Genomic DNA, 25300 nt, shown 5'->3' with positions numbered 1-25300 from the left:
ATGTATTGTGAATATTTTCTCCCAGTCTGTGACTTGCTTATTCATTTCTTTAACACTAACTTTTATTATTTTTAAACATCTGTTAAAGTATAATGGACATACAATAAACTTTATATTTTTAGTGTACAATTTGATATGTTTGAACATATGTGTACACTCTTGAAAATACCACCACTCCTGCAATACTAAACATGTCTATTACCACCAGAGTTTTCCATGTCTTCTTTTAATCCCTTCCACTCACCTCCATCCCCCATCTCTAGGTACCACGCTTCTTTCACTGTAGATTCATTTGCATTTTCTAGGGTTTTATATAAATGGAGAAATATGGTATGCATTTTTTGTCTGACTTATTTCACTCAAAGTGATTACTTTGAGATTCATCCATGTTGTAGTTTGCGTCAATAATTCATTCATTTTTGTTGCCCAACTGAATGCTCTCATATGGGCATATCACAGTTTGTTTATGTACTTATCTGTTGATGGACACTGGATTGTTTTCCAGCTTTTGGCAATTACAAATAAAGATGCATTGAAAATTAATGAACAAGCCTTTGTGGTTTTAATTTGCATTTTAAAAATGATTATTGATGTTGACCATCTTTTCATATGCTTGTTTGCCTCTCAATGTTCTTTGGTGACATGTCTATTCAAAAGGTTTGTCCATTTTAGCATTTGTTTGTTTACTTTCTTATTATTGAATTTTGAGAGCCTTTGTTAAGTCCTTTATCAGATACATGGTTTGCAAATATTTCCTCCCCTTCTGTGACTCCCCAGCCTCAACTTTTCTTATGTCCCAATACTAGGGGGAATTTTCATTAAGTATGATGGTAGCTATGGATATTTTATAGATGTCCTATGTCAGTTTGAGAAAATTTTCTTCTATTTGTAGTTTTCTGAGAATTTCTAATCCTGAATGGGTATTGAATTTTATTGTTTCCCATATCTTAAAACACTTTTATGTTTCTCTACTTCTCCTAGGATAGAGTCCAAATTTCTTAATATGGTCACATATTACAGCTCCTTCCAGTAAGAGGTGCAGTCTGTTCCCCTACCTTATAAATCTTGGCTGGCCTTGTCACTTGCTTTAACCAACAGAAAATTCTATGGAATTGTTATTGCAACTTCTAAGCAAGGCCTCAAGAGGCCTTGTAGCTTCTGTTCTCTCTGTCTTGAACTCTGAGACCACTTGCTCTGAAGAGAGCCCATCTAGCCTCCTTGAGGATAAAAGCCTATATGGAGGGACCCAGTCATCCCAGCTAAGTCCAGCTTCCCCACTCTCTACCCCAACTAAGTCCAGTCCCACCAGCTGTTACAGCTACATGAATAAGTCCAGGAGATATCGTGGAAGAACTATCCATTGAACCCACAGAATCATGAGAAATCATAAATCACTATTGTTTTAAGACACTGGGTGATTTATTACACAGTCTGCGATTTACATAGATATGCAGTCTGGACTTTTCTAGTGTCATTTCCTGTTCTAATGCTGCCTGTTTCTTTGTCAGTCCTTCACATCAGAGTAAATGATACTTCAACTACCCTGTTATTCAAGTCAGAAACTAAATCATCATCTTGATACCTCCTTCTCCCCTCCCTATATCCAGCTATCACTTAACCCCATTCATTCTATCTCCAAAATATATGTCAAAACTGTCTAATCCTCTCTATCTCTGCACCACCTTAGTTCACGTCTCCTTCGTGTCATCTCTTGTCAGAATTATTGTAACTATCCTAACTCATCTGCCAGTCCCTCCAAGCCATTCTCTACAAGGCAGACTCTGTGTGTGTGTGCGTGTGTGTGTGTGTGTGTGTGTGTGTGTGTGATGTTAATCAGATCTTGGCTTTCCATTGTGCTTAATGGATTCCATTGCATTTATAATGCATGATATGGTAACTGCTTACCTCTTCAATCTCAACATTACCATTCTCCACCTTGCTTACTAGGCTCCAACCATGCTGGCCTGTTAACAGCTTCTAGAACTCATTTTTCATAAGCCTTTTTGCCTGGCTAGCTCTGTGTAGTAGCTTATTAGTGCCCCTCCCTCCCAAAAAAGATATGTGCAACCTCAGAATGTAACCTTATTTGAAATAAAGGTTTTAGCAGATGTGATTAAGATAAAGATCTTAGAGTGAGATCATCCTGGATTAGGGTGAGCCCTAAATCCAATGACAAGTGTTTTTATTAGACACAGAAAAGGAGAAAATACAGAGGGACACAAGAAGGTCATGTGAAGATGGAGGCAGAGATTGGAGTTATGCTGCCACAAGCAAGGAACACCAGGAGCCACTGGATACGGGTAGTGACAAAGAAGGATCCTCTCTTAGAGCCTTTGGAGGGAACATGGTCCTGCTAACATCTTGATTTCAGACTTCTGGCCTCCAGAACTGTGAGAGAATAAATTTCTGTTGTTTTAATAAGCCACCAAGTTTGTGGTAATACGTTATGGCAGCCTGAGGAAACTAATGCACTCTGTCTCATCCTTTAAGACTCACCTCCTGGGATATACTTTTGCTGATAGATCCATCTAATCTAATGGATGCTGATAGATCATCCATTTCTCCTTTATATCATCTTTATTTCTTATAAATTGTTAACATCCATATGATTAAAAATGATTTTTAAATTGTTTTTCATGCTGAAAAAATTCTCTTTGGGCTGAAATTGTGAACAGTTTTGAACATTAAATTTTTTTCATTGTTTTCTTAATTCTGTGGCTAAATTAAGAACCATGTGATAGATAGTTCTTTGATCCTCTATGAGCTTACCCTCTGCTTTGATAAAGAGATTGTGAGTCATTATGTTTTATTTTAAAATTAATTTATTAATATTCACATATACAGAATTTAAAGGTTGATAATAGAGGATCTAAAATAGTTTTTCTAAAATGTTCATTCTTAATGACTTTTTTTTTTTACAGTTTCTATTACTAAATCTACAGCAGTTATTTCTCCAAATTAAAAGTAATGGAAACCTCTTTAACTATGGGATAACACTGTTTAATAGTAACAGTACTCAGCATTGATGCCCAAGAGTTTGAAAAATGAAGTTATAAAATTTATCAATAATGTGGTTAAACATTAAAAAGTTTACCTAAAACGTATTTGTCAGATCATTGTGCTTTACTTCAGTTAGAGAATTTACATTTTACTTATGTAATTTTTAATAACAAAATCCTATTTGGTTATAAATAAAATTTTATATAGACAAATGCTTTCTGTTGTATTCAGAGGTGTTGTATGTGGGATGATGGATGGTATACAACAGATTGTATAAAGATCCATTTTTACTAGTTACAACATTGTATCTAACTAACCACTTATCAGAGAAAACTGACTTGTAAACTGAGACTTTAAAGAATAACCAAAGAGAGAAAGAAGGAGGAAGGGATGGGAGGAAGTGGGAGTTCATGAGAAAGACAAAGAGATGTAAATAGTCCCTTGCCTAGCTGTGTAGTCTGTTCTCTAATGTACAGCTGTATTCTTAAGAAACTCAGTTACCAAAAATCATATTACCACACCTATTAATTTGATATAGATAAAAAGGATTAATAACTTAAGAATAGCAATCTCAATTTTCCTATGGCAGTTTCTATAATAAAGAAATCTTAATAGCTGCTTAGAATGTAAACCTCATATAAACCTAAACAGTTGTTACTGTGTAGTCGTTAAATAAAGTTTCGACTGTGGGGTTAGTGAATCAGTAGGAATGCTTTTAGCACCAAATAATAGACGGTCCTATAACAGTGGGTTAAACAGAGTTTCTTTCCCGCCATCACCCCGTCTCTGTCCCTGCCACACACAAGGAAACTAGAGTTAGGCAGTTACTGGTGAAAGTTGAGTGGCTCAGGGATGGCTGTCTGTGAGGTTCTCTTAATCTTTTTCTTCATTGTTGCGCAGTGGATGTTACAGCTGTAATTGTTCAGATAGTAAAGAGGTAGCATTTGTTTCAAAAAGCAAAACTTATCCCACAACAAACTTCTGCTTAATATCTCATTGACCAGAATTTTGCCATGTATCTATTTTTGGCCGGAAGGTGGCTAGGAAGAACTGGATTGAGAATGGAGTTTGGGTCAGCCAACCAACAGTATCAGACAAAATCAGATTGACTGATTAAAAAAAATTTTTTTAATTGAACTGTAGTTGATTTACAGTGTTGTGTTAGTTTCAAATGTAGAGCACAGTGATTCAGTTATATATATATATATATATATATATATATTCTTTTTCAGATTCTTTTCCCTTAATAGATTATTATAAAATATTGAGTGTAGTTCCCTGTGCTATACAGTAGATCCTTGTTGTTTATGTATTTTATATATAGTAGTGTGTATATGTTAATCCCAAACTCCTAATTTATCCCTCCCCATCCTTTCCCCTTTGGTAACCATAAGTTTGTTTTCTATGTCTGTGGGTCTATTTCTGTTTTGTAAATAAGTTCATTTGTATCATTTTTTTTTTAAGATTCCACATATAAGGGATAACATATGTTATTTGTCTTTGTCTGGCTTACTTCACTTTATGATAATCTCTAGGTCTGTCCATGTTGCTGCAAATGGCATCATTTCATTCTTTATTATGGATGTGTAATATTTCATTACATACACACACACACACACACACACACACACACACACACACACCACATCTTCTTTATCCATTCATCTGTCGATGGACATTTAGGTTGCTTCCATGTCTTGTCTATTGTAGATAGTGCTGCTGTGAACACTGAGGTGCATGTATCTTTTCAAATTATAGTTTTCTCCAGATGTATGCCCAGGAGTGGGATTTCTAGATCATATGGTAACTCTATTTTTATTTTTTGTAATGAACTGCCATACTGTTCTCCGTAGTGGCTGTACCAATTTACATTCCCACCAACATTCCTTTTTCTCCATACCCTCTCTAGCATTTATTATTTGTAGACTTTTTGATGTTGGCCATTCTGACTAGTGTGAGGTGATACCTCACTGCAGTTTTGATTTGCATTTCTCTAGTAATTAGCAATGTTGAGCATTTTTTCATGTGCCTGTTGGCCATCTGTATGTCTTCTTTGGAGAAATGTCTATTTAGATCTTCTGCCCAGTTTTTGATCGGGTTGTTTGGTTTTTTATGTTGAGCTATGTTAGCTGTTTGTATATTTTGGAAATTAACCCCTTGTTGGTCTCATTGTTTGTAAATATTTTTTCCCCTTCTGTAGATTGTCTTTTTGTTTTGTTTATGGTTTCCTTTGCTGTGCAAAGCTTTTAAGTTTCATTAGCTCCCATTTGTTTATTTTTGTTTTTATTTCCATTACTCTAGGAGATTGATCCAAAAAAGATACTGCTGTGATTTATGTCAAAGACTGTGCTGCCTATGTTTTCCTTCAGGAGTTTTACAGTATCCGGTCTTAAATTTAGGTCTTTAATCCATTTTGAGTTTATTTTTGTATATGGTGTTAGAGAATGCTCTAATTTTGTTCTTTTACATATAGCCGTCCAGTTTTCCCAGCACCACTTATTGAAGAGACTGTCTTTTTTCTCCATTGTATATTCTTGCCTCCTTTGCAGATTGACTGATTTTTAATCTAAACTCTGCCGTTTAGCTGTGTAACTGTAGTAAGTTATTTAGCCTTTCTAAGCCAGAATTTTTAAAATGAGGATGAAGAGGATGATTATTGTTATTAAAATACTACTCCTGTTCCTCCTACTCCTATTAAAATGAGATAATACACATAAAAATCTGAGTAATTTGTCAGACAAGGGCTTTAGTACTCACAAGATATTAATTATATCATCATCTTTTATGTTACCACCAGCTTCATTCTTTTATTTTATTGAGGTAAAATTCACATATCATAAAATTAACCATTTTAAAGTGTACAATTAAGTGTCATTTAGTACGTTCACAATGTTGTACAGCCATCACTTCTATCTAGTAATTTCATTACCCCATAAGAAAACCTGGTACCAATTAAGCAGTCTCTCCTTTCACCCTTAACCCAGCTCCTGGCAACCAGTAATCTGCTTTCTGCCTCTATGAATTTACCTGCTTTCAGCGTCTATGAATTTACCTGAATATCTTATGTAAATAGAGTCATAACAATATATGGACTTTTGCATTTGACCTCTTCCACTTAACACGTTTTTGAGGTTTATCTATGTTGTAGCATGTATCAGTACTGCATTCCTTTTCATGGCTAAATAATATTTCATTTTGCAGACATACTCTCTTTTTGTTTGTCCATTCATCTATCTTTTGGCCATTGTGAATAGTTCTGCTCGAAACATTCATGTACAAGTGTTTGTTTGAATACCTTTTTCATTTATTTTCATTTATTTTTATTATATAACTAACTAGGAGTAGAACTTTTGGGTCATGTAGTAATTCTGTGTTTAACTTTTTGAGGAACTACCAAACTGTGTTCCACATTGTCTGCACCATGTATAAGAGTTCTGGTTTCCTCACATCCTTGCCAACACTTGTTATTTTGTTTATTTTGGTTGTAGCCATCCTAGTGTGTGTGAAGTTATATTTCATTGTGGTTTTGATTTGCATTTTCCTGATGACTAATGATGTTGAACATCTTTTCATGTGCCTGATGGCCATTTGTTTAATCTTCTTTGGAGAAAGGGCTATTGAGGTCCTTTGCCCATTTTTAAATTAGGTTGTCTTTTTCTTGTTATACAAATCCCTTATATATTCTAGGTACTAAACCCTCATCAGATACATTTCTGCAAGTATTTTCTCCCACTCTGTAGGTTGTCTTTTCACTTTCTTGATAGTGTCCTTTGATGCACAAAACTTTAATTTTGATGAAGTACAGTTTATTTTATATTTTGTTGCTTGTACTTTGAAGTCATATCTAAGAATCCATTGCCAAATCCAGAGTCATGAAGATATACCCCTATTTTCATCTTAAGAGTTTTATAGTTTTACCTCTTACTTTTATGTCTTACATTTGATTGTACTGGTTAGATTTTGGATCACTTTTGATACATTTTGAGTTAATTTTTGTGTATGGTATGGTACAAAGTGGGACCACCAACTTCATTCTATTCTCCTTTATCATGAGTATTACCCATTATTATGAAGCATGAAGCCACTCCAACATGTAACATGAATTGTTTTCTAAATAGCTTTTTCCCTATGTATTTGACAAGTAGTAGTTTCCTTCTTAATTTTTATAATTGAAGACAGTCTGCATAATGTAAAATGTGTTCCCTAATGAACTGGTGCCATTTTATCCTGTGTATAATAGCAAAACTTGAGCTATATTAGATATATCTATGGTAGGTCTGAGTTTTTTAATTTATAAAATTGGCAGGGGTGAATAGTAAATCTGTTTTTTTCTAGGTTTAAAATTTTACCACTGATTTTGAACATTGCATTTATTATTGAAGTGTAGTCAGTGAGAATATGTAATTGTTACGTTTGCATTCTAATTTTGTTTTATTTCATTATTCATAGTCTGTTATATCTTACTGAATGTCATTCCTTGATTAGAAGCTATCTCACTAGTCCTTTTTTCCTTCCATCTACATTGTTGAGAATGATGTAGTTTCCTGGGAGAAAGTGGTGATGTTATGGTAGCCTGACTGTTGCATACTATCCTTTAGCATAAAAAATAAAAATAAAAATATCTGCCAGTGTAGGATGGACAGGATGAACATTATACGTTCTTGAGTTAACTGTCCAAAATTTTAACTATTCATGTTGTCTAACGATTTGTTTTAAATGGAGGAGGATATAATTTGGTTGTTCCTTTTTGTAGTACTTGATTCTGAAGCTTGAAAGGCCTGCTATAGTCCAGAATATCACATTTGGAAAATATGAGAAAACTCATGTCTGCAATTTGAAGAAATTTAAAGTCTTTGGTGGAATGAATGAAGAAAACATGACAGAGCTATTGTCCAGGTGGGTTATGATTATGGGGAGGAGAGAGTTTCTAAACAATCTGCAGTCTTAGTTTAGTCTCTTTGTAGCTAAATCTGCGTGGTTTGTTTTTTCTTGCAAAGGAGAAAAGAGTATTTCTACTATTTTATTTCTAGTGCCTTATTTTAATATTGTGCTTTAGTTAGCTTTTTCCCACCAGATACTAATTAATATTGTTACCAAAGCAGAAAGAATAAAATTTGGGGGTATTTTTCTACTTCTTATTTTTCAATCTTATTTTTGAATTGTTAATGACTTCACATATGCTTGTCAGCTATAATAAAAATCTTTGCTGTAATCCTTGATGTAAAAATATAGAATCTGTCCAGAACATTAAGATTGAGTGCCCTAATCTGGAAGTAATATTCTGGGAGTTTAGTATAAATTGGAAACTAAACAGAGTAAAAGTATGTGACTGCACCTACTGCAGTGCCTACCTCTTGGAAGGAGCTCAGTAAATTTGAGTTTTGACAGCATAGATCACCAGGAATGAATGTTAATTTGCCCTCTAGATGATGAAAAATGGGATAGAAAATGGAGTGGACAAATAAAGCCATGCAGTTTTAGAATATATTTGTGACATAGTATGTCCCTTTAGTACAATATTTTATATAAGTATGTATTACGTCTAGACTGCATTTGATTTAAGTCATGAAAATATATCAGAATATAAGGCAACCTGACGGCAAGTGACTTTCCCATAAATACTTGAGTCAGCCCAAGTTGTTTAAGTAGAGAAGTGATATGGGTTTATTTTTGTGTAGGATAAAGCGGATGCTATTAAACCAACAGAGTAAGGTTGTCTTTGAAAATTTATTGAGCTATAAAAGGAACATTGGCATCTTAGTCAGAATTTAATAACTTAATTCTTTGACAGATTCTAATATTTGGCTCTGTATAAGTTGTAAGATATGAGTATGAATTGTTTTTAAATTTTCTTCTTACTGCTTGAATATTTTATATTGTATTCAGTTATACATTAGGGACACTAGGTCTTGTCACACATTTTCATGTATTGTAGTCACATTCTTTAATTAACACTGAACATTTTTTCATTAGTCCTCATTTAATTAAGAGAATACAGTATAGTGCAGTTGATGTGAATGTACAAGTTTTGTCCTGTATTCTCATGTTCAACTACTTTGTTACATTGTCCCTGTCATATATTCTGAGCATTCGTTGACCTTAAAATCGGAGTATGATATTAATCTCTGTTTTAGTGCATTTACTAAATTATGAAATCAGATTTGATAACCTTATTTTTTTTCACAGTGGCTTAAAGAATGATTATAACAAAGAAACATTTACCTTGAAGCATAAAATTGATGAACAGATGTTTCCTTGTCGATTCATTAAAATAGGTAAGGTTTTCAGCATTCTGGAGTAGAAATAAATTCTTTATACCATCAGTCATCAAACTACAGCCTGTGGGCCAAATCCTGCAGGTTCCCTGTTTTTTTTTTAATAAAATTTTATGGCAACACTGCCATGCCAGTTGTTCACATAGTGTCTTTGTCTGCTTTTGCACTGCATGGCAAAGTTGAGTAGTTGCAAGAGACCACCTAGCCCACAAAGCCCAAAATGTTTACTGTTTGGCTGACCTCCTACTTTATAAATCTATAACTAAGTGACAGTTATTTCAAATGGAACCTTTTCTACTTTCTCATTTGAAAGTTTCTTAGAACCTTTTCTAAATACTTTCTCATTTTATGAGATATATGGATTTGATTGCCTTAATTGTTTTATGGAAGGTTTGTCAGTTCTGAAGTTATATCATTCTAAAACCAAATATTGACGTATTCCTTAAGACCATATATTATGGTTATTTTCTATTCTTTTCTTTTATATTTCATTTTGTGTGTGTGTGTGGTAATGTTGGTCAAACTCATAAAACTAATTTCATAACCCATTAATAAGTTTCAAAGTAATGTTTGAAAAATGCTACCTAAGCATTTATTGTGTTTATTTAGCAAGTGTTTTAGGTTAAGAAAGTATGTGTAATGCCTCCTCAAAACTAGTGTTTTTAGGATTTTTTTGTTTATCTATAAGATGGATTAGTTAGAAGGTAGGAAGGTTGAGAACTTGACTCTTTTAGTTTCCATCTATATTTCATACCTTTGAAAATATTATGTTAAAATTGAGATTAAGGTGAGTCATATCCCTTTAAGAATGATAATAAAAGCCAGAATCCCATGTTTTGATTTGGGAGAAAAATTCCTCATTTGGAAGGACCAGCTCCATAGTCATTGTTTGCCAGTCTATCAAGAGTTGGCCTGTTCATTTCATTGAGTCAAATAGTTCCATTAGACAAAAAGAATATCTGAGATCTTAATGAAGACTACTTATAGAGGGGAAACTATTTTTAGAATCATTGGGCTGTTTGGTGTGTTACTTTCTTTTATAAATATAGCTTTTGTTATAATTAATTATAAATAAAAAACTTGTATCCTGTTTACCTATGAGAATTTAGGAACAAGCAGATTTTTAAAATAAATTCTTGATTGTTTCTTCTTTCATGCTAATGAGTAATTCTTTCCTCAGTATGCAGACCACCCATTTCTTATAGATTCTTGCATAGCTTGAACAATTCTATGATCTTACATTCCAAATGGAGAAGCAGTGAAAATATCTTATATTTTCATGTAGTAAATTTAGATTTTATAATTTTAAAGTACTTATTCAACCTCTAATTGCTTAGTCATGCAAAATGAAATGTTCTCTTTTTTTTTTTTTTAAGTTCTTTTATTTGAACTTTTTGGGTACATTTCCTATAGTCATTAGTTTTCTTTGAAGGAAAATATCTACTACTACTGCTTCTAAAGTTCTTAATCCTCTAATATTATTCATTAGAACTATGAATAAAAGTCTGTTTAAGGATTTTGAATAGTTTCTTCCCTTTAAAAATTTATAAGAGAACAGAGGTCTCTTATGGATCAGTTAGACATTCAGCTGCCTGAAAACAAGAAGTTGGACCTCTTTCCGGCCCTTTCTATCAGCCTTCTAGTTGTAGGGCATGATGATGTTTTTTACTTGGCCCTGGTGGGTTAGTTTTATGGTATTCAGGCAAAATGTTAACTAGAGCTTTCCAAATAATTGAAGACACTTATTAACTCATTTGATATTTAGGGTATTAATAGTTAGATAACTTCATATTTCTCACTTTTCTGTTAAAAAATGTTAATAGTGGTCTGCAGTGTTTTTGCTTTTCAACCTTTTCCCCACATTCTCTTGATAAGTTTTGTTTTTTTAAAATGAGATAAGGAAAATGTGAAACTTAAAGCCTGTGTTAGGCTTTTCTTAGTTTGATATTTTTAAACTAGTTTTTTTAGTTTGATGTTTTCTTTAAAAATAATTTCGATAAAACACTTAAGTGATGTGTAGCTTTCTTTTGGTGGTGATTCACACAGATACTTGTTTACCTGGCTGGGATAAATTGTTGGAATTCTTCTTAAAAGAAAAAATGTGTTTGAATACTTCACATTTATGTTCTATAATGATATGTTTGAAAGATCTTGCTTTATTTTTTAAAAAAAGTTTATTCTTAAACAACACTTTCTAAACATAGTCAACCTTCAGTTATTCATAGTAATGGAGGGGAACAGAAGCAAGGCTTAACTCAATGGCGGATAATCTCCAAATCATGCACTGACATCTAAATATGATAATTTGCATTTATAAAGAGTATAGCTTATTCATTAAATTTGGCTTAGACCCAATTTAAGTAAGTTTGTTTACAAATTAACAAGGAAAGTAAGCCTTCATTTTTACTGCATGGCAGGGGTTAGGTTTTTAAGATCTGTTGTGGATAATCCACAGTGCCAGCATAGCTGAACTGACCTTTAAGTAAATTTTACTTTCCTTTCTTAAGTTACCTTTTGTATAAAATGAGTATGATAATACTTCCTCTGTCTAATGATAGGATAGGTAGCTATATTGGACATTTTCTTGAGTTCTTTTGTAGTTTGTGGATGAGTGGTAGTCTTATGAATTTTAATTTAAGATCATATTTATGAAGGAAATATTTTCATTTTGAATGTCTCTTTTATATATTTATATTCATAGAGCTCTTGATTACATGCCTTCTTACATGTAGTATTTTAAGTACTATAGAAAAAGTACATGCACAAATATAATTTGAACCATCATGTCATTTCAGCAATCATTATTTAGAACTTCTTATATGTTTTTATTGTTTTTGCATTTGTAAGTGCTTTCACATGTGGTATCTCATTTGAGCACTATACTGGAAGATAGAAATCTTTCCTTTTTTGGTTAAGGAAAATGAGAGTAGAAGTCAAATGATGTGTCCCAGGGTACATAGCTAGTAAGTGGTGGATCAGAGACATAGCATTTGGTATATGCTTTTGGATATGTGCTTGTATTGCTTTAAAGTAGTATAATAGATATTGTTTATGAAGCATCTGCCTAACACTCTGTGAAATAGGTATTATTACCCTCACTTTACAGATGAGGAAACTGAAGTTTAGAGGTAAATTAAATGATTAGGCCAAGACCTTACAGGTAGTAGAACGTAGAGATGGTATACAAACTTAAGTCTGTCTTTTTACGAATGTTGAGTTCTTTTACTGTGTGATATATGTAAGTTTTGTTTCCTCAGGTAGATTGTAAAATCCTAGGGGATAGCAACTGCCTTCAGACTCCTCAGATTTCAGAAGCAACAAACAAACTGCTTGCTTCATTAGAGACATCGTATATATACTTTTTGAGTTTATTGTACAGAAATTTATAGGGATTAATCAGTGGCTGTGTGAACTTAATGGAGGAAAAGTTACATCTTTATGGTGTCTAACCTCTAACAAATGTACTTCGCATTTCCTTCAATTATGAATATAGGCAATAACTCATAGTATTAGCAATACCTGTGACTTGTCACAGATAGAAGTTATAAATATTTCCCATCACATTACACTGTGGCAAATATCATCCTAACTTTGAAATTATGATAATTATTAGACCTGCCACTAGATCTTCTTATCTAATGTGTTAATGAAAAAGCATACATATTTCTATATCATAATTTTGTATCTTCATTATTTTTATAAGTATATTTCAATACAGTTTGCTTACTCTGTAATCTTATGTATTTTTCATTTTACATTTAAATCTTAGAGGGATTGGGTCACAGGGTTCACTGAATAGCCAAGTGGGGTTCACCACACAAAAAAGCCAAAGACCCCATGTTGGAGTGAAATCTTTGATAGGGCTTAGTGTGGAAGTTGAGAGTTGGCCTTAGGAAGAAGCTTGGTTTCGGGTAAGGTTTGTAAGTAAAAAGAAAACTTAGTAAAGAAGGAGGGTTGTTGATTGGGAGACCAGATTCAAGAGAGCAAGTTAAAGGTTTGGAAGGGAAAACCTCAGTGGGAGATTAGATCAGATGACTGAAAACATAAAGTTGAATGGGATGAGAGTATTGGTTATAGATGACTAGAAAGGTTTATATCTTGATTCATAGCCAAGATAAAAGTTATATCAGGAAATAAGAAGGTGATTTGAAGGCAGAAGGAGGTACTGATTCTTGGAAGGATTCTGGAGGAGTCCTGGTTTTTGGTAGAGGGATGACTTGGATTTCTATGAATTTTTTGGATTTTTGCAGCCTGGATGGGTGTGGGAGCTTCAGAGAAGCTTTAGCTTTGGCTGGATGAGTACCATATCTTCTGGGGGTGGGGGGGTGGGGTGGGGAGGGGCAGCGGGAAGGTGCCCTGATGGTGGCCTTCATGAGAGCATGTGGAAAGGTAACATTTTAAAAGTATAGCTAGTGGGAACATGCTATAAATATATAGCACAGGAAGCTCAGCTCAGTGCTCTGTGATGACCTAGATGGGTGGGATGGGGGGCAGGGAGGGAGGTCCAAGAGGGAGGGGATATAGGTATACATACAGTGTATTCATTGTACAGCAGAAACTAACACAACATTGTAAAGCAGTTATACTCCAATAAAAAAATAAATTTAAAAAGGAAGAAAATTAATATAGTAATGAGAGCTAATAATAATAGCTAACATTTATTGAGTACTTACCATGTGCCAGTTACTGTGCTAAGTGCTTTGTGTACTTATTAATCTGTAAGTAGAATAGATGCACTCTTTCAGAGTGGTTAATCTTAAATTTTTAAGATCTTCCAGAAGCTGATCTTAAAAGTACTAGCATCTTCTAAGAGCTGTTTAGCTGTCTAGACAGTAGCGTCCCAAGTGATAATACCAAAGCATATTGAATGTACCACATATATGTTTAATTGTGTTGAGATGTTGACCCCCACCAATCGTACAGTTGCCAAATCCTGCAGCCTAGTATGCTTGTGTACTAAATATCTTATCATTTTCTATGCATGCCGTTTTATGGAAAACGTATGAGAGGCACTGATCCTGATCGTGTCCTTGTCTGATTATCCCATTGGAAAAACTGATGGTTGAATTCTTAGGATACAAACTCTTAGCCTTGGGATGTGTATTAGGAGTTTCTAATCTTTTTTTTGAGGTGAGAGCAAAGGCATCTTTCATTAGGGAGCGAAGAAGGTGTGCTTGGAGCTCCAATTCACATTTAGGTTTCTGATACATAATATGGAGTATGTCTAATATGCAGTATTAGTGTTGTTAATGCCATCAAAAATCATTGGTAAAATTTGAAATGGGTGTATATCATTCTGCTCATTCTGTATATATGCCTTCAGTCTGTTAAAAATTAACTGTACTCTTCATTCATCTAATATATGATCTTGTGAGATGACTGCCTACTTAACGTCCCTCCCACAGTTGCTTCAAAGGATTTAATAAATGAACGTTTTACTGACTTGAATAGATATAGTAGGAAGATTTTTTTTCCTCCTAATTTTATTGAACTTGGACCTGGAACTTGAGAATGGATCTCAGATCACTAACTAATATTATATGTCTCTGGTCACAGTTACAGACTGTGTTCTTGGGGCCTTGGGTTTCGAATCCTGTTTTATTCTAACTTTTATATTACTTAATGGTTATTGCTGTGATATAGTAGTACACTTTTTAAATGGTACTGCTACATGAAGAAATGAACACCAAAACAGTGATGATAATTCAGTATTCGTTGGTATAAACCTTTTTGAAATTTGTGTTGTTTGCACGTATAAACTGAAGGCCATATTAAACATCCCAGGAGTCCTGCATATATCCTAATGACTGGTTCCTGTTGCTTCTGTCTTGACTCACACAGCTTCCTTTAGAAGACAGAATAGGAAAGCATCTGACTTAGTACATCTTAGCTCTTCACTGAGTCTGATATGCTAGAAAAGAGCAGTGGACTTGGAGATAAGTAGACCTGATATCAGATATTGTGGATATTCTGTTGTGATACTTAATCAAAAATTGGCAAGTGTTAGTTTCTTAAACGTAGTTGCATTTCTCAGCCTGAACCATGTCAATGTTATGTTAAAATCCATTGGCCTGTCTTGTACTTAGAATCAGTCTTTCATCCATGCATGGTTTTGTAAAATCATTCGTTGGTCATTTAGACAATATGATTCCCTAAGTTATGCACATCTTTCAAATGTTGGAACATTTCATTATATAATATTTTTTTAAAAATCACACGTTATTATCACCACCAATCTCATCAGAAAAGTACTGGGTAGTAGCTAAGTTCACAATGGTGAATACTAATTTTCCAAAATTCTAATTTTTCCTCAAAGGTTTGAATTTTATCCTTGGCAACAAAACTGTCATTTGTTATCCTTGAAATGACAGGTAAACATCTGTCAAATACCCAAATCTAAATAATCATAGATTGTCAGTTTTTCTTTTAAGGGCTATTTCAGTGGCTAATTCAGCTCACAACTCAGCTTATACAGGTTCTTTTTCTTGAGACAGCCTTCATGCTTTGGTATGCAGCAAAAGTACTTTATGTGTACTTTCCATTGTATCACACAGAATATTAAAGTGATGTGTACTTAATGATAGGAATTTATTAAAATTAATTCTTACACATCATCAGAGACATTCTTAAATGAATTGTCTTTTTGTTTTTTAACTGCAGGTGTGTGATGGTAAGGAATACAGTTCAATTCATACTGTATTAAGAAATACTGGGACACTTTCATGCTACTTTTTGTGGCACTACCAAGATGCCAGCAGTTTTATTCAGCATTGCCTTTGCACCATGAGTGCAAATGTCAGTACAGTTTAAAAAAAAAAAAAAGGCTGTAAAGCCCTAGTCTTATTATGAAAAATAGTTTTGACCACATGGGACCTCCTAAAAGGGTTGTGGGGATCCCCAGGAGCCCATGGATCACAGGTTAAAAACCTCTACTCTATCCTGTCATTACTGATATGAAATGTTATCTTCATCCTATGTTAAATTCCTCTGGATCCTTGAGAGATTTTTGGATACACTCTTCTGCTCCAGTGATTTTACTTCGTTTTCCTTTGCTAATATCAAACTTATAATTACTGTATCTTTTAGTATGTTTATTTTCTTATTATTTATATTATTTTAGGTATTTTGTGTTACTGATTTTTTTCAGATCAGCTTGTCTGGTTACATGTCAAGAAAAAAGTTGGATATATACCATTAGGATTATGAGACTACATTAAATTTATAATTAATTTGAGGGGAATTAATATGTTTACAACTGAGTTTTCCCATCTAGGAACATATTAAGTAAAATTTTTATGTTTTAAAATTTTATTTTCTTGTGTATTTTAAACTTTATTCTAAGATATTTTAAGCTTTTTTTGCTATTACAAAGGAGACTTTTTTCATTACCTTTTCTAGTTGGGTTTTCTAGATACAGGGAAAGTTGATTTTCATGTGTACCTTGCATACAAACTTTAAAAGTTTTTCAGTTAAATCTCTTGAATCTTTTAGGTAGATAAGCTATACCATCTTCAAGTGATAATATTTTTTCTTAATTTGCAAATTTTTTTCCTGATTGCATTAGCTAGGATCTCCCACATAGCGTTGGGTAATACAGATATTGGGCCTCTTTGTCTTGTTCCTGACTTGAGTGCGAATACTTAATGTTTCTCCATTAGTTTTGGTTTTGGTTTTTTGGGTTTTTTTGAGGTTTTTGATACTTAAAAAAAAATCTAGGTAACAAAGTTTTCTTTTGCCTTCTATTCCTTATATATTGAGTTTTTTTTTTTTAAGTAAATTTTTTTAGTTTGCTCTTAGCATCTGTTGAAGTAATCAAATGTGTTTCTCTTTTACTTTGTTAACATAGTGAATTACATTAATGTTGCTCCTGTTGAACCAACCGTCCATTCCTGGAATGAACTCTATTTAGTTACAGTGAAAATCTGATAGAATTTTTTTGCAGCCTTTTAAAAAAATTATTATTTTTTAAAATTTTGAATATATACTCATAGCTGAGATTGTCCTTAAAACCTTTCTCTTCTGGTTTTGTTTTCCAGGTTATGCCACTTTGATAAGTAATTGAACTTTCAGTCTCTTTCTGTGCTGTGATACAGTTTAAATTATATAGTAATTATTTGTTTCTTGTGGGTTTGGTAAAATTTACCTGCTAAATCATCTAACCCTGGTCCTGTTTTTTGGGGGATAGATAAATGACCACTTTGAATTTATCTTCAGTGTTTTTATAATTAAAGCGACCTCATGATGGCATGGATCATATGTTTCTTTTTGCTACTGTGGCCCCAGTGCCCAATAGTGCAGTGCTGGGGATATAGAAAGTATTCAGTAAATTTGTTGAATGAATCCTAATAAGTTTGAATAGTGATTTTACTTTGCTAAAGTTTTATTTGAACTATGTTAATTTTTTTTCTTTTTCTTTCTTTTTTTTCTCCTCAAAGTTCCACTCTTATCGTGGGGACCCAGCTTTAACTTTAGCATCTGGTATGTTGAACTTAGTGGCATTGATGATCCCGATGTAGTACAACCCTGTCTCAACTGGTATAGTAAGGTAGGACTGTATTTTAAAATCCTGATTTCATGCTTCAAGTGCCTATAATAAAGAGAGAATTGTGTCACTCTCTTGTCTTAATTGAGAATAATTTAAAATATTGAGAATAGTAATAATAGTTATAAAGATTAATCAACATTTATTAAGCATTTACGTTTTCCAGGTTCTAAGCTTCTTTATCACTTACTGACTCATTGCTACTCTATGAGATAGGTACAGTTATTATCCATATATTACAGGTGATGAAGTGGAACACAGGTTAAGTATTTTGCCTAAGGCCACACAGTTGTAAAGTGCTCAGGGCAGTATATCAACTGAGGCAGTCTGGCACCAGAGTCTGCTATTACATTATTATACCCATCTGTCTCTGAATTTTGTTTTTAACCTATATTGATAGAAACATTTAAACATAGTTTTTAGTGGGATAGTTTTGGTTCCGGATTGCTTTTATTATATATTCCTCCATTGTGTTTGTGTTGAGTAAAATAGGAATATTTACTTTTCCTTTTAACTAAAATTTGAAATAGTTTCTATAAATATTATGATCTTATTCTTACAGGGAGTATAAAGGTGATATTTAATAATTTTATTCATAGGTCATTTTATACAATAAATGCAGCCTGAAAAATGTGAATTTAAATTATTGAGAAATAGGTCTTTGATTTTTTTGAACACCTTTAATGCTTCACCTGTGTTTCTGACATATATCTATTTGACTCTTTTGGCTATGTGTTTCTGGGGGGAGGACTATTTCTTGTTAGGGGAATGATAAAGCTTTAGTCTAATCACTATTTCCTGATATCTTTATTAGCAGATAGGGCTGAATTGTCAACTCATAGGCAATTGAGAAGCAATATAGGTTCTTCCTAAGATTTTTTTTGTATAGAATTTCAGCCCTTTTCTGGTCAGCTTAATTGAGGAACTTTCTGTTTGACTGATTTATTTTTGGCATTCGGTTATATTCAATTTAAAATAGATGCTGGCTTTTTGTATTTTCTATATGTTTTATATATATTCTTGGATTACCTGTAATATTGTAAATTCTTTCAAGGTAGAGATGATATTTTTAAACATTAAAAATCACCTTTACAGTGTTATACACATAATAGTGCTTAGTATATACTTATAATATTCTAAATTCTATTGTTTCTTCTTAAAAAAATAATGAGTAAGCTTTTCTGATACTTAAAGATTTTTTTTCTCTTTAGTCTATGATGTGTACATGTGTTTTCTTTAATATACTCACAAATCTCTTGATATTGTAGGAAGCTGCAAATTTCACCTTTTCCCCCCAATATTGTGGACAGATTATATTTGAGAACTTAAAATTGTTCAATCATTCACTTGTCAAGTTCTCTCTATTTATTGTGAACCTCTAGAAATTAAAGTCTTCACCCTCTTTGAATTTCAATCCTTTTTCAAAGCATTATAATTTCGTTTCATAAATCCTCTCCTACTATGTATCTGTATGCAGCCTGATAGAAAATTTAAAATGCGGATGTGATTCATACTCCTAAAGTCAACATGATAAAAAGGTATTATTGTTTAATATGGTTCCAGATAGTTAGGATAAATCTTTATTTAGAGGCCAAGCATAAGAAACTATTAATGTGAAGTTAGTTTGGATATAGAATCATTCTTTTGTTATTTGATGAGGGAAAATATTAGTTAACTAGAGTGTTTAAGGAAAAATGTTTTGCTGACCTTTTATTAATAAAAAAATCAGAGACTGTAAAGTGATTAGTGTTTCAGGTCTTGTAAATTTTCCTGCCTATTAAAGAGTAAGGCTTACAAGTAAATTGTATTTTTGCTTGGTTATTTTGCACTGCTTCTGTGTCATCAGTTTATTTTATTAATTCTTAGTTAGGAAATTGTAGAAATCTCATAACATATTCTTGAATTAAATTTTCTTTTAAATTCTTTATATGAGCTTGTTTTTTGGCATTCATCCTTTTAGGGGGGAGATTTAGTAAATTGAATATTTCTTTTGGGATTGTAATTAACTGAGATTTTTACTTTATAGCTGTTTAATCGATGACATAGCCCAGGTTTAGAAAAAAAATTATAAAACTTTAAATAGTCTCTTTCTGATGATTTTGAATCATAAAACCTGTTTGTGAATTTGAAATACATGAACATTTGTAATATTTGTCATTCAAGTAATAACTTATTACTAAGAACCAAGAACAAAGAGCATAAACATTTATGTATATTATTTAGTGGTTTCTGTGCATTCAGTACCAACATTGTTAATATCTTTCTGCTATATACTTTGCGACCTTTGGTGAGTTATTACAATTGACTAAGCTTCAGTTTTGCCATTTAATAGTGGAAATAATAATGATACTAATGAATAGGGTTAGTACAGTGCTTAGTTATGCTTAGTATACTTAGTTAATGCTTAGTAAATGCTCACTTTACGTTAGTAATTATCACTTACTGTTTCCTACAGTAATAACTAACCAAATCTCTTCTTTTCATACCTTCTCTTGTGTTCCAGTAGTACCGTGAACAGGAAGCTATTCGCCTTTGCCTAAAACACTTCAGACAACATAACTATACAGAGGCCTTTGAATCACTGCAAAAGAAAACCAAGATTGCCCTGGAACATCCCATGTTAACAGATCTGCACGATAAGTTGGTACTGAAGGGTGATTTTGATGCTTGTGAAGAATTGATTGAAAAAGCTGTAAATGGTATGTCATAAACATGTAAACTTAGATTGGTTATTAGGGTGATTTTAAGTATATACAAGAAACAGGTGTTTTAAAAGAATATAGGTTTATGCCAGTTCTTAGTTTCTTTCTTTCTTTTTTTCCCCCCCATCTTTTTACTCTGTAAAGATGTTAGCTCCTTGATTTAAGGACTTACTTTATGTAAGACAGGTCCATAATGTAATAAGGAGACTTGAAAAATAAGAAAGTAACATACTTGAACTCACATATCTAAATTTAAGTTGTCATCTTGGAAAACCATGCACTTACAAATGCTAACATTGATTAGCACTGAACCACTTAGAAAAAGTCCTTTAATGTTGCCTTCAGTATCAGTGACCTATTCCTTTACATATTTTTGTTGATAGCAAATTGTCATTTTTTTTAATAGTGTAATTTGGGGGTGAGGAGTGCTTGGATAAGCCAAAAAATTTTATTAGTGTACAGTTAATAATGAATGAGGAGATTTGTATTGGAAACATCGTCTGTGTGATGTGGATGCTACATAATTGCTGATTTTCTTGGGTAGCCTGTATTCTGGCTCCGAAAGAAATGTGAATATTGGAACATAATATAATCTCCCAAAGTAATTGTTTTGGAGGATGACACCAATTGAATATTTAAGGTCTGGTATGTTTTGTTATTTAAAATAAGGAACTCTGTTGTTGCTGTATAGAGTAGCATCCTTTTAAAAAAAATCTACACTTTCATAGTAACAAAGAACAGAGTAGGTGCTGTGGTATAATAAAAAGTAAATATTTGGTCTTTTCTCTTTCCTGGCACACAGCTCCTAGAACCCTTGGGATCTGCCGGGTGATGAGTGTCTTTTGTATGCTGAGATGACTGGTGGCTGGAGTCCCTAGATAGCTTCAGATCTCCAGAAAGATCAAACCATGTGATTAGAGGGCTGAAACTTTCAACCCCACCCCTGACCTCTGGGGAGAGGAGCAGGGTCAGAGATGGTGTTCAATCACCTAAAACCATGTCTTAATCATGCCTGCATAATGGAACCTCTAAAAAAGCCCTAAACCGAGGGGTTCAGAGAGCTTGCCCCAAGAGGTCATGGAAGCTACACACACACACACACAGACACACACACACACACACACCCTGTACCTTGCCCTACACACACACACACACACACACACACACCTGCACCTTGCCCTACACACACACACACACACACACCCTGTACCTTGCCCTACACACACACACACACACCCTGTACCTTGCCCTACACACACACATACACACACACACACACACACACACACACACACACACACACGCACACCCTGTACCTTGCCCTACATCTTTCTTCCATTTGGCTGTTTCAGACTTGTATCCTTTATAATAAACCAGTGATAGTAAGTAAAGTGCTTTCCTGAAATCTGTGGTTACTCTAGCATTATCGAACCTGAGTGGGGGTTGTGGGAACCCCCAATTTACAGCTGGTAGGTCAGAAGTACCAGTGGCTCGGGGTTTGTGATTAGCATCTGAAGTGGGGATAGTCTTGTGGAACTGAGCCCTTTAACTTGTGAGATCTGACACTGACTCCAGGTAGATAGTGTCAGAATTGAATTGATTCTCGGTTGGATACCAAGTTGGAGTCAGAGAATTGGAGAAATGGTTGGTGTAAGGAGAAGACCCACACATTTGGAGTCAGAAGCATTGTGAGTGAAAACAGCTTAATGCTGAATTATGAAACTTGTAGAATGATACAAAGTTGTATAGAAATTCTGTTCTTTTTATAGAAAGAAATAAAGAATAATAGACTTTCTCAGTGCTCTGTTTTCATATATTTTAGTCTTATCACTATCATTTATTAGTATTAGTTACTCATTTATCAGATATTGGTTGAATATTTTACAGCTAGAGAAAACAGAACCAGTACTGCCTTCTTTGAGTTTATAAATTTAAAGTTAACTCAAAATGAATTGCTTGCAGCTCCATTGTGTTATAATAACAAACCTGCCTCTCAGCCTTGTATATTGTTACTGTTTATTTAATTGATGATGATACTTGCAAATAAATGATTACTGTGTTTGAAATAGAATATACTTTGGAGTATACCCAAATAGAACATATATAATAATCTCTTACCAAACCATCAAAATGCCACTAATGAAAGTATATATATGTGTGTGTGTGTGTGTGTGTGTGTGTGTGTGTGCCATTTCTGAGCATGAATTCTGTATTTTTTAACTATAGGATGAAGAAGGCACAAGTAATTTTATGGTTTTTTTGTTTTGTTTTAAATCTTTAAGGCATTTAATATTTTGTTAAGGTAAAGTAAACAACAGAACCATCAGCAACTTTGTGTAATTAGTTAGCTAAAAACAGGTTTTAAAACTGTCTCTTTAGCAATATACTCATTTACGAGAAGCTCTTAACATCATGTGCAACTCTGCTACTGCAGAGACTTAACTTATCCTTCTGACTCTAGGAAGAAACCAAGTTTAGGAAAATTGATAGTAACTATTCTTGAGACTTAACAGCCAAGTCATTCTTTTTATACTCCTCACTGGCTTGGAACAGTGTTTAGTTAATAAACATTCCTTCCAGGGTTGTTCAGTTTGCTGCTGACTGCACTGATGATGATTTGTTGAACAAATAAGGAAGTAAACACTGCAAAGTTTTTTGACTTTTGCTCCATTAAAAACATAGGAGAGAAGGGTAAGAAGTTCCTGCCTGGTAAATAAGAAAGTCTAGGGAATCAGAAGCATCTTTCAAATTTCTTACAGTGGAGGAAACAAAAACTACTTTTAGTGTATTTGGTATATTAGTGTGCTCTTCTTCAAGTATGGTCTATATTTTAAGAAAGTGTTGGGCTGTATTTATTTCTCTAATACGCTTCCTATTTGCCTAGAAACATCCCTACATTTACGTTTAATTTCATTAGAGGTGATGCCTGAACCAATCATTGCTACTTCCTCTTTGACAATGCCAGGGAAAAAAGGTAGAATCCAGTGATGATAGGCAAAAGTAATCACCCAGGAACAGAAAATACTTAAAGAAAACCTCCCTTTGCAGTGTTTATCTTATTTGTTAATGAAATAAAAGTTTGCTTTTGTGAGACAAGGGGGAGATAAAGTTTGAAGTTTAATAAAGTAGTCCTAAAGTTTAAACTTGAGGTCTTTATCTCTCTCCCTTCCTCCCTTCTTCCCTCTTCCCCTCCTCCTTTCTTTTTTCTCTACTCCACCCCACACTCCTGCCCACCCCCACCCCACACTGTATCTCTCCCTTCCCATACCTTGGTTTATGCCATAGTTGTTAATTATATGGTAGGCCTATTTCCCTCTCCTTAGAATCTTTCTGAGATCTCAAATCTTGTTGAAGTTACCTTTGTGGCAAGGTTTTTAACTACAAATTTAGTATTGTTAATAGATATCGGGCTATTTATGTTCTGTTTCTTATTGAGGGAATATTGGTAGTTTGTGTCTTTTGAGGAATGTGCCCATTTCACCTAAATTGATGAATTTACTGGCATAAAGTTGTTTATATTCCATTATTGTCCTTTATGTCATATCATCTTCTTGATACTGGTAATTTTTGTCTTTCATTTCTTGGTAGTCTGGCTAGAGATCTATCAGTTTTATTTTAAGAAAACAGCTCTTGGTTTCTTTGTTTTATCTTTTCTCTCTATTTAATTGATTTCTGTATCTTTATTATTTCCTTTTTTCCACATACTTTGGTTTTAATTTGCTCTTCTTTTCCTAGTTTCTTAATATGAAAGCTGAAGCCATTAGAGATTCTTCTTTTCTAATGTAAGCATTTGGTGTTAAGAATTTCCCTTAAGCACTGCTTTAGTTGTATCTCACAAATTTTGCTACGTTGTTTTCATTTTCATTCAGTTTAAAATAACAGTTGACCCTTAAACAGCGTGGGGGTTAGGGGCACCAGCTCTCCCTCCCCCGTCCTACTGCTTGCACAGTTGAAAATCCACGTGTAACTGATTCCCCCAGAACTTAACTACTATAGCCTACTGTTGACTGAAAGCCTTACCGATAACATGAACAGTCAATTAACACATATGTTATATGTTACATACATATACTGTATTCCGACAATAAAATAAGCTACAGTAAAGAAAATGTTATTAAGAAAACCATAAGGAAGAGAAAACATTTACAGTATGTACTATGTTTATTAATATCATAAGTTTACACTATCTGTTTACAAGATAAATTGTCAGTACTTCTGTCAATATTGTCTTAATGATACAGAACACTGTGTAAGTATTATATGTATCACTAACACTAGACATCAAAGATGAAAGTTAATGTGGAAAAAGAAATTCATATTTGTTTACAGGTCTAACAATTCATGCATTGGTAAAGAAGCAGCAGCAATATGATTGCTTTACTGTAGTCTAGTGTAATTGATACAATTGCTTCACAATAGCTTAGTCTTTATGCTAATGAATGAATTGTAAAATTTTTATGGCATACAGTATTAGTCATATTTATAATACAGTATTGGAAACATTGTTATATTTTCTAAAAACTATTTACCTCTGATGATAGGCTGATAGTTTCTCCAGTTGAGAGAGGGTGGGAGGGAGGCATACTGTACAGTAACGTAATTCTTTGAAAACAAAGTTATAAACCAGTAGGAAAACCAACACGTTATTAATTTTATATTAAATAGCACTCACCTTATGCCTGTATAAATATGGATAGAGTAGTACCTACATATTTTATGCATTCATGACTTACCTCACCTTTTCTTAATTTTCTTGACATTTCTAGGCTGTGTGGTTCATC

General features: G+C 33.5%; 1 protein-coding gene across 3 annotated transcripts in view; it reads left to right on the top strand.

The window, feature by feature from the left end:
- Positions 1–25300, top strand: part of MKLN1 (muskelin 1) — a 361821-nt gene that overhangs the window by 234898 nt on the left and 101623 nt on the right. For all 3 annotated transcript variants that reach the window (XM_059933366.1, XM_059933367.1, XM_059933365.1), the window contains 4 exons: positions 7754–7896; positions 9187–9275; positions 17711–17820; positions 20324–20516. In XM_059933366.1, coding sequence (XP_059789349.1) covers positions 7754–7896; positions 9187–9275; positions 17711–17820; positions 20324–20516 — 535 coding nt within the window. The remainder of the gene's footprint in view (positions 1–7753; positions 7897–9186; positions 9276–17710; positions 17821–20323; positions 20517–25300) is intronic.

The sequence above is a fragment of the Balaenoptera ricei genome, chromosome 9 (assembly GCF_028023285.1).
Source record: "Balaenoptera ricei isolate mBalRic1 chromosome 9, mBalRic1.hap2, whole genome shotgun sequence".
NCBI lineage: Eukaryota > Metazoa > Chordata > Mammalia > Artiodactyla > Balaenopteridae > Balaenoptera > Balaenoptera ricei.
Note: the sequence above shows the minus strand (reverse complement) of the source record. Positions and strands in the feature narration are given on the sequence as shown.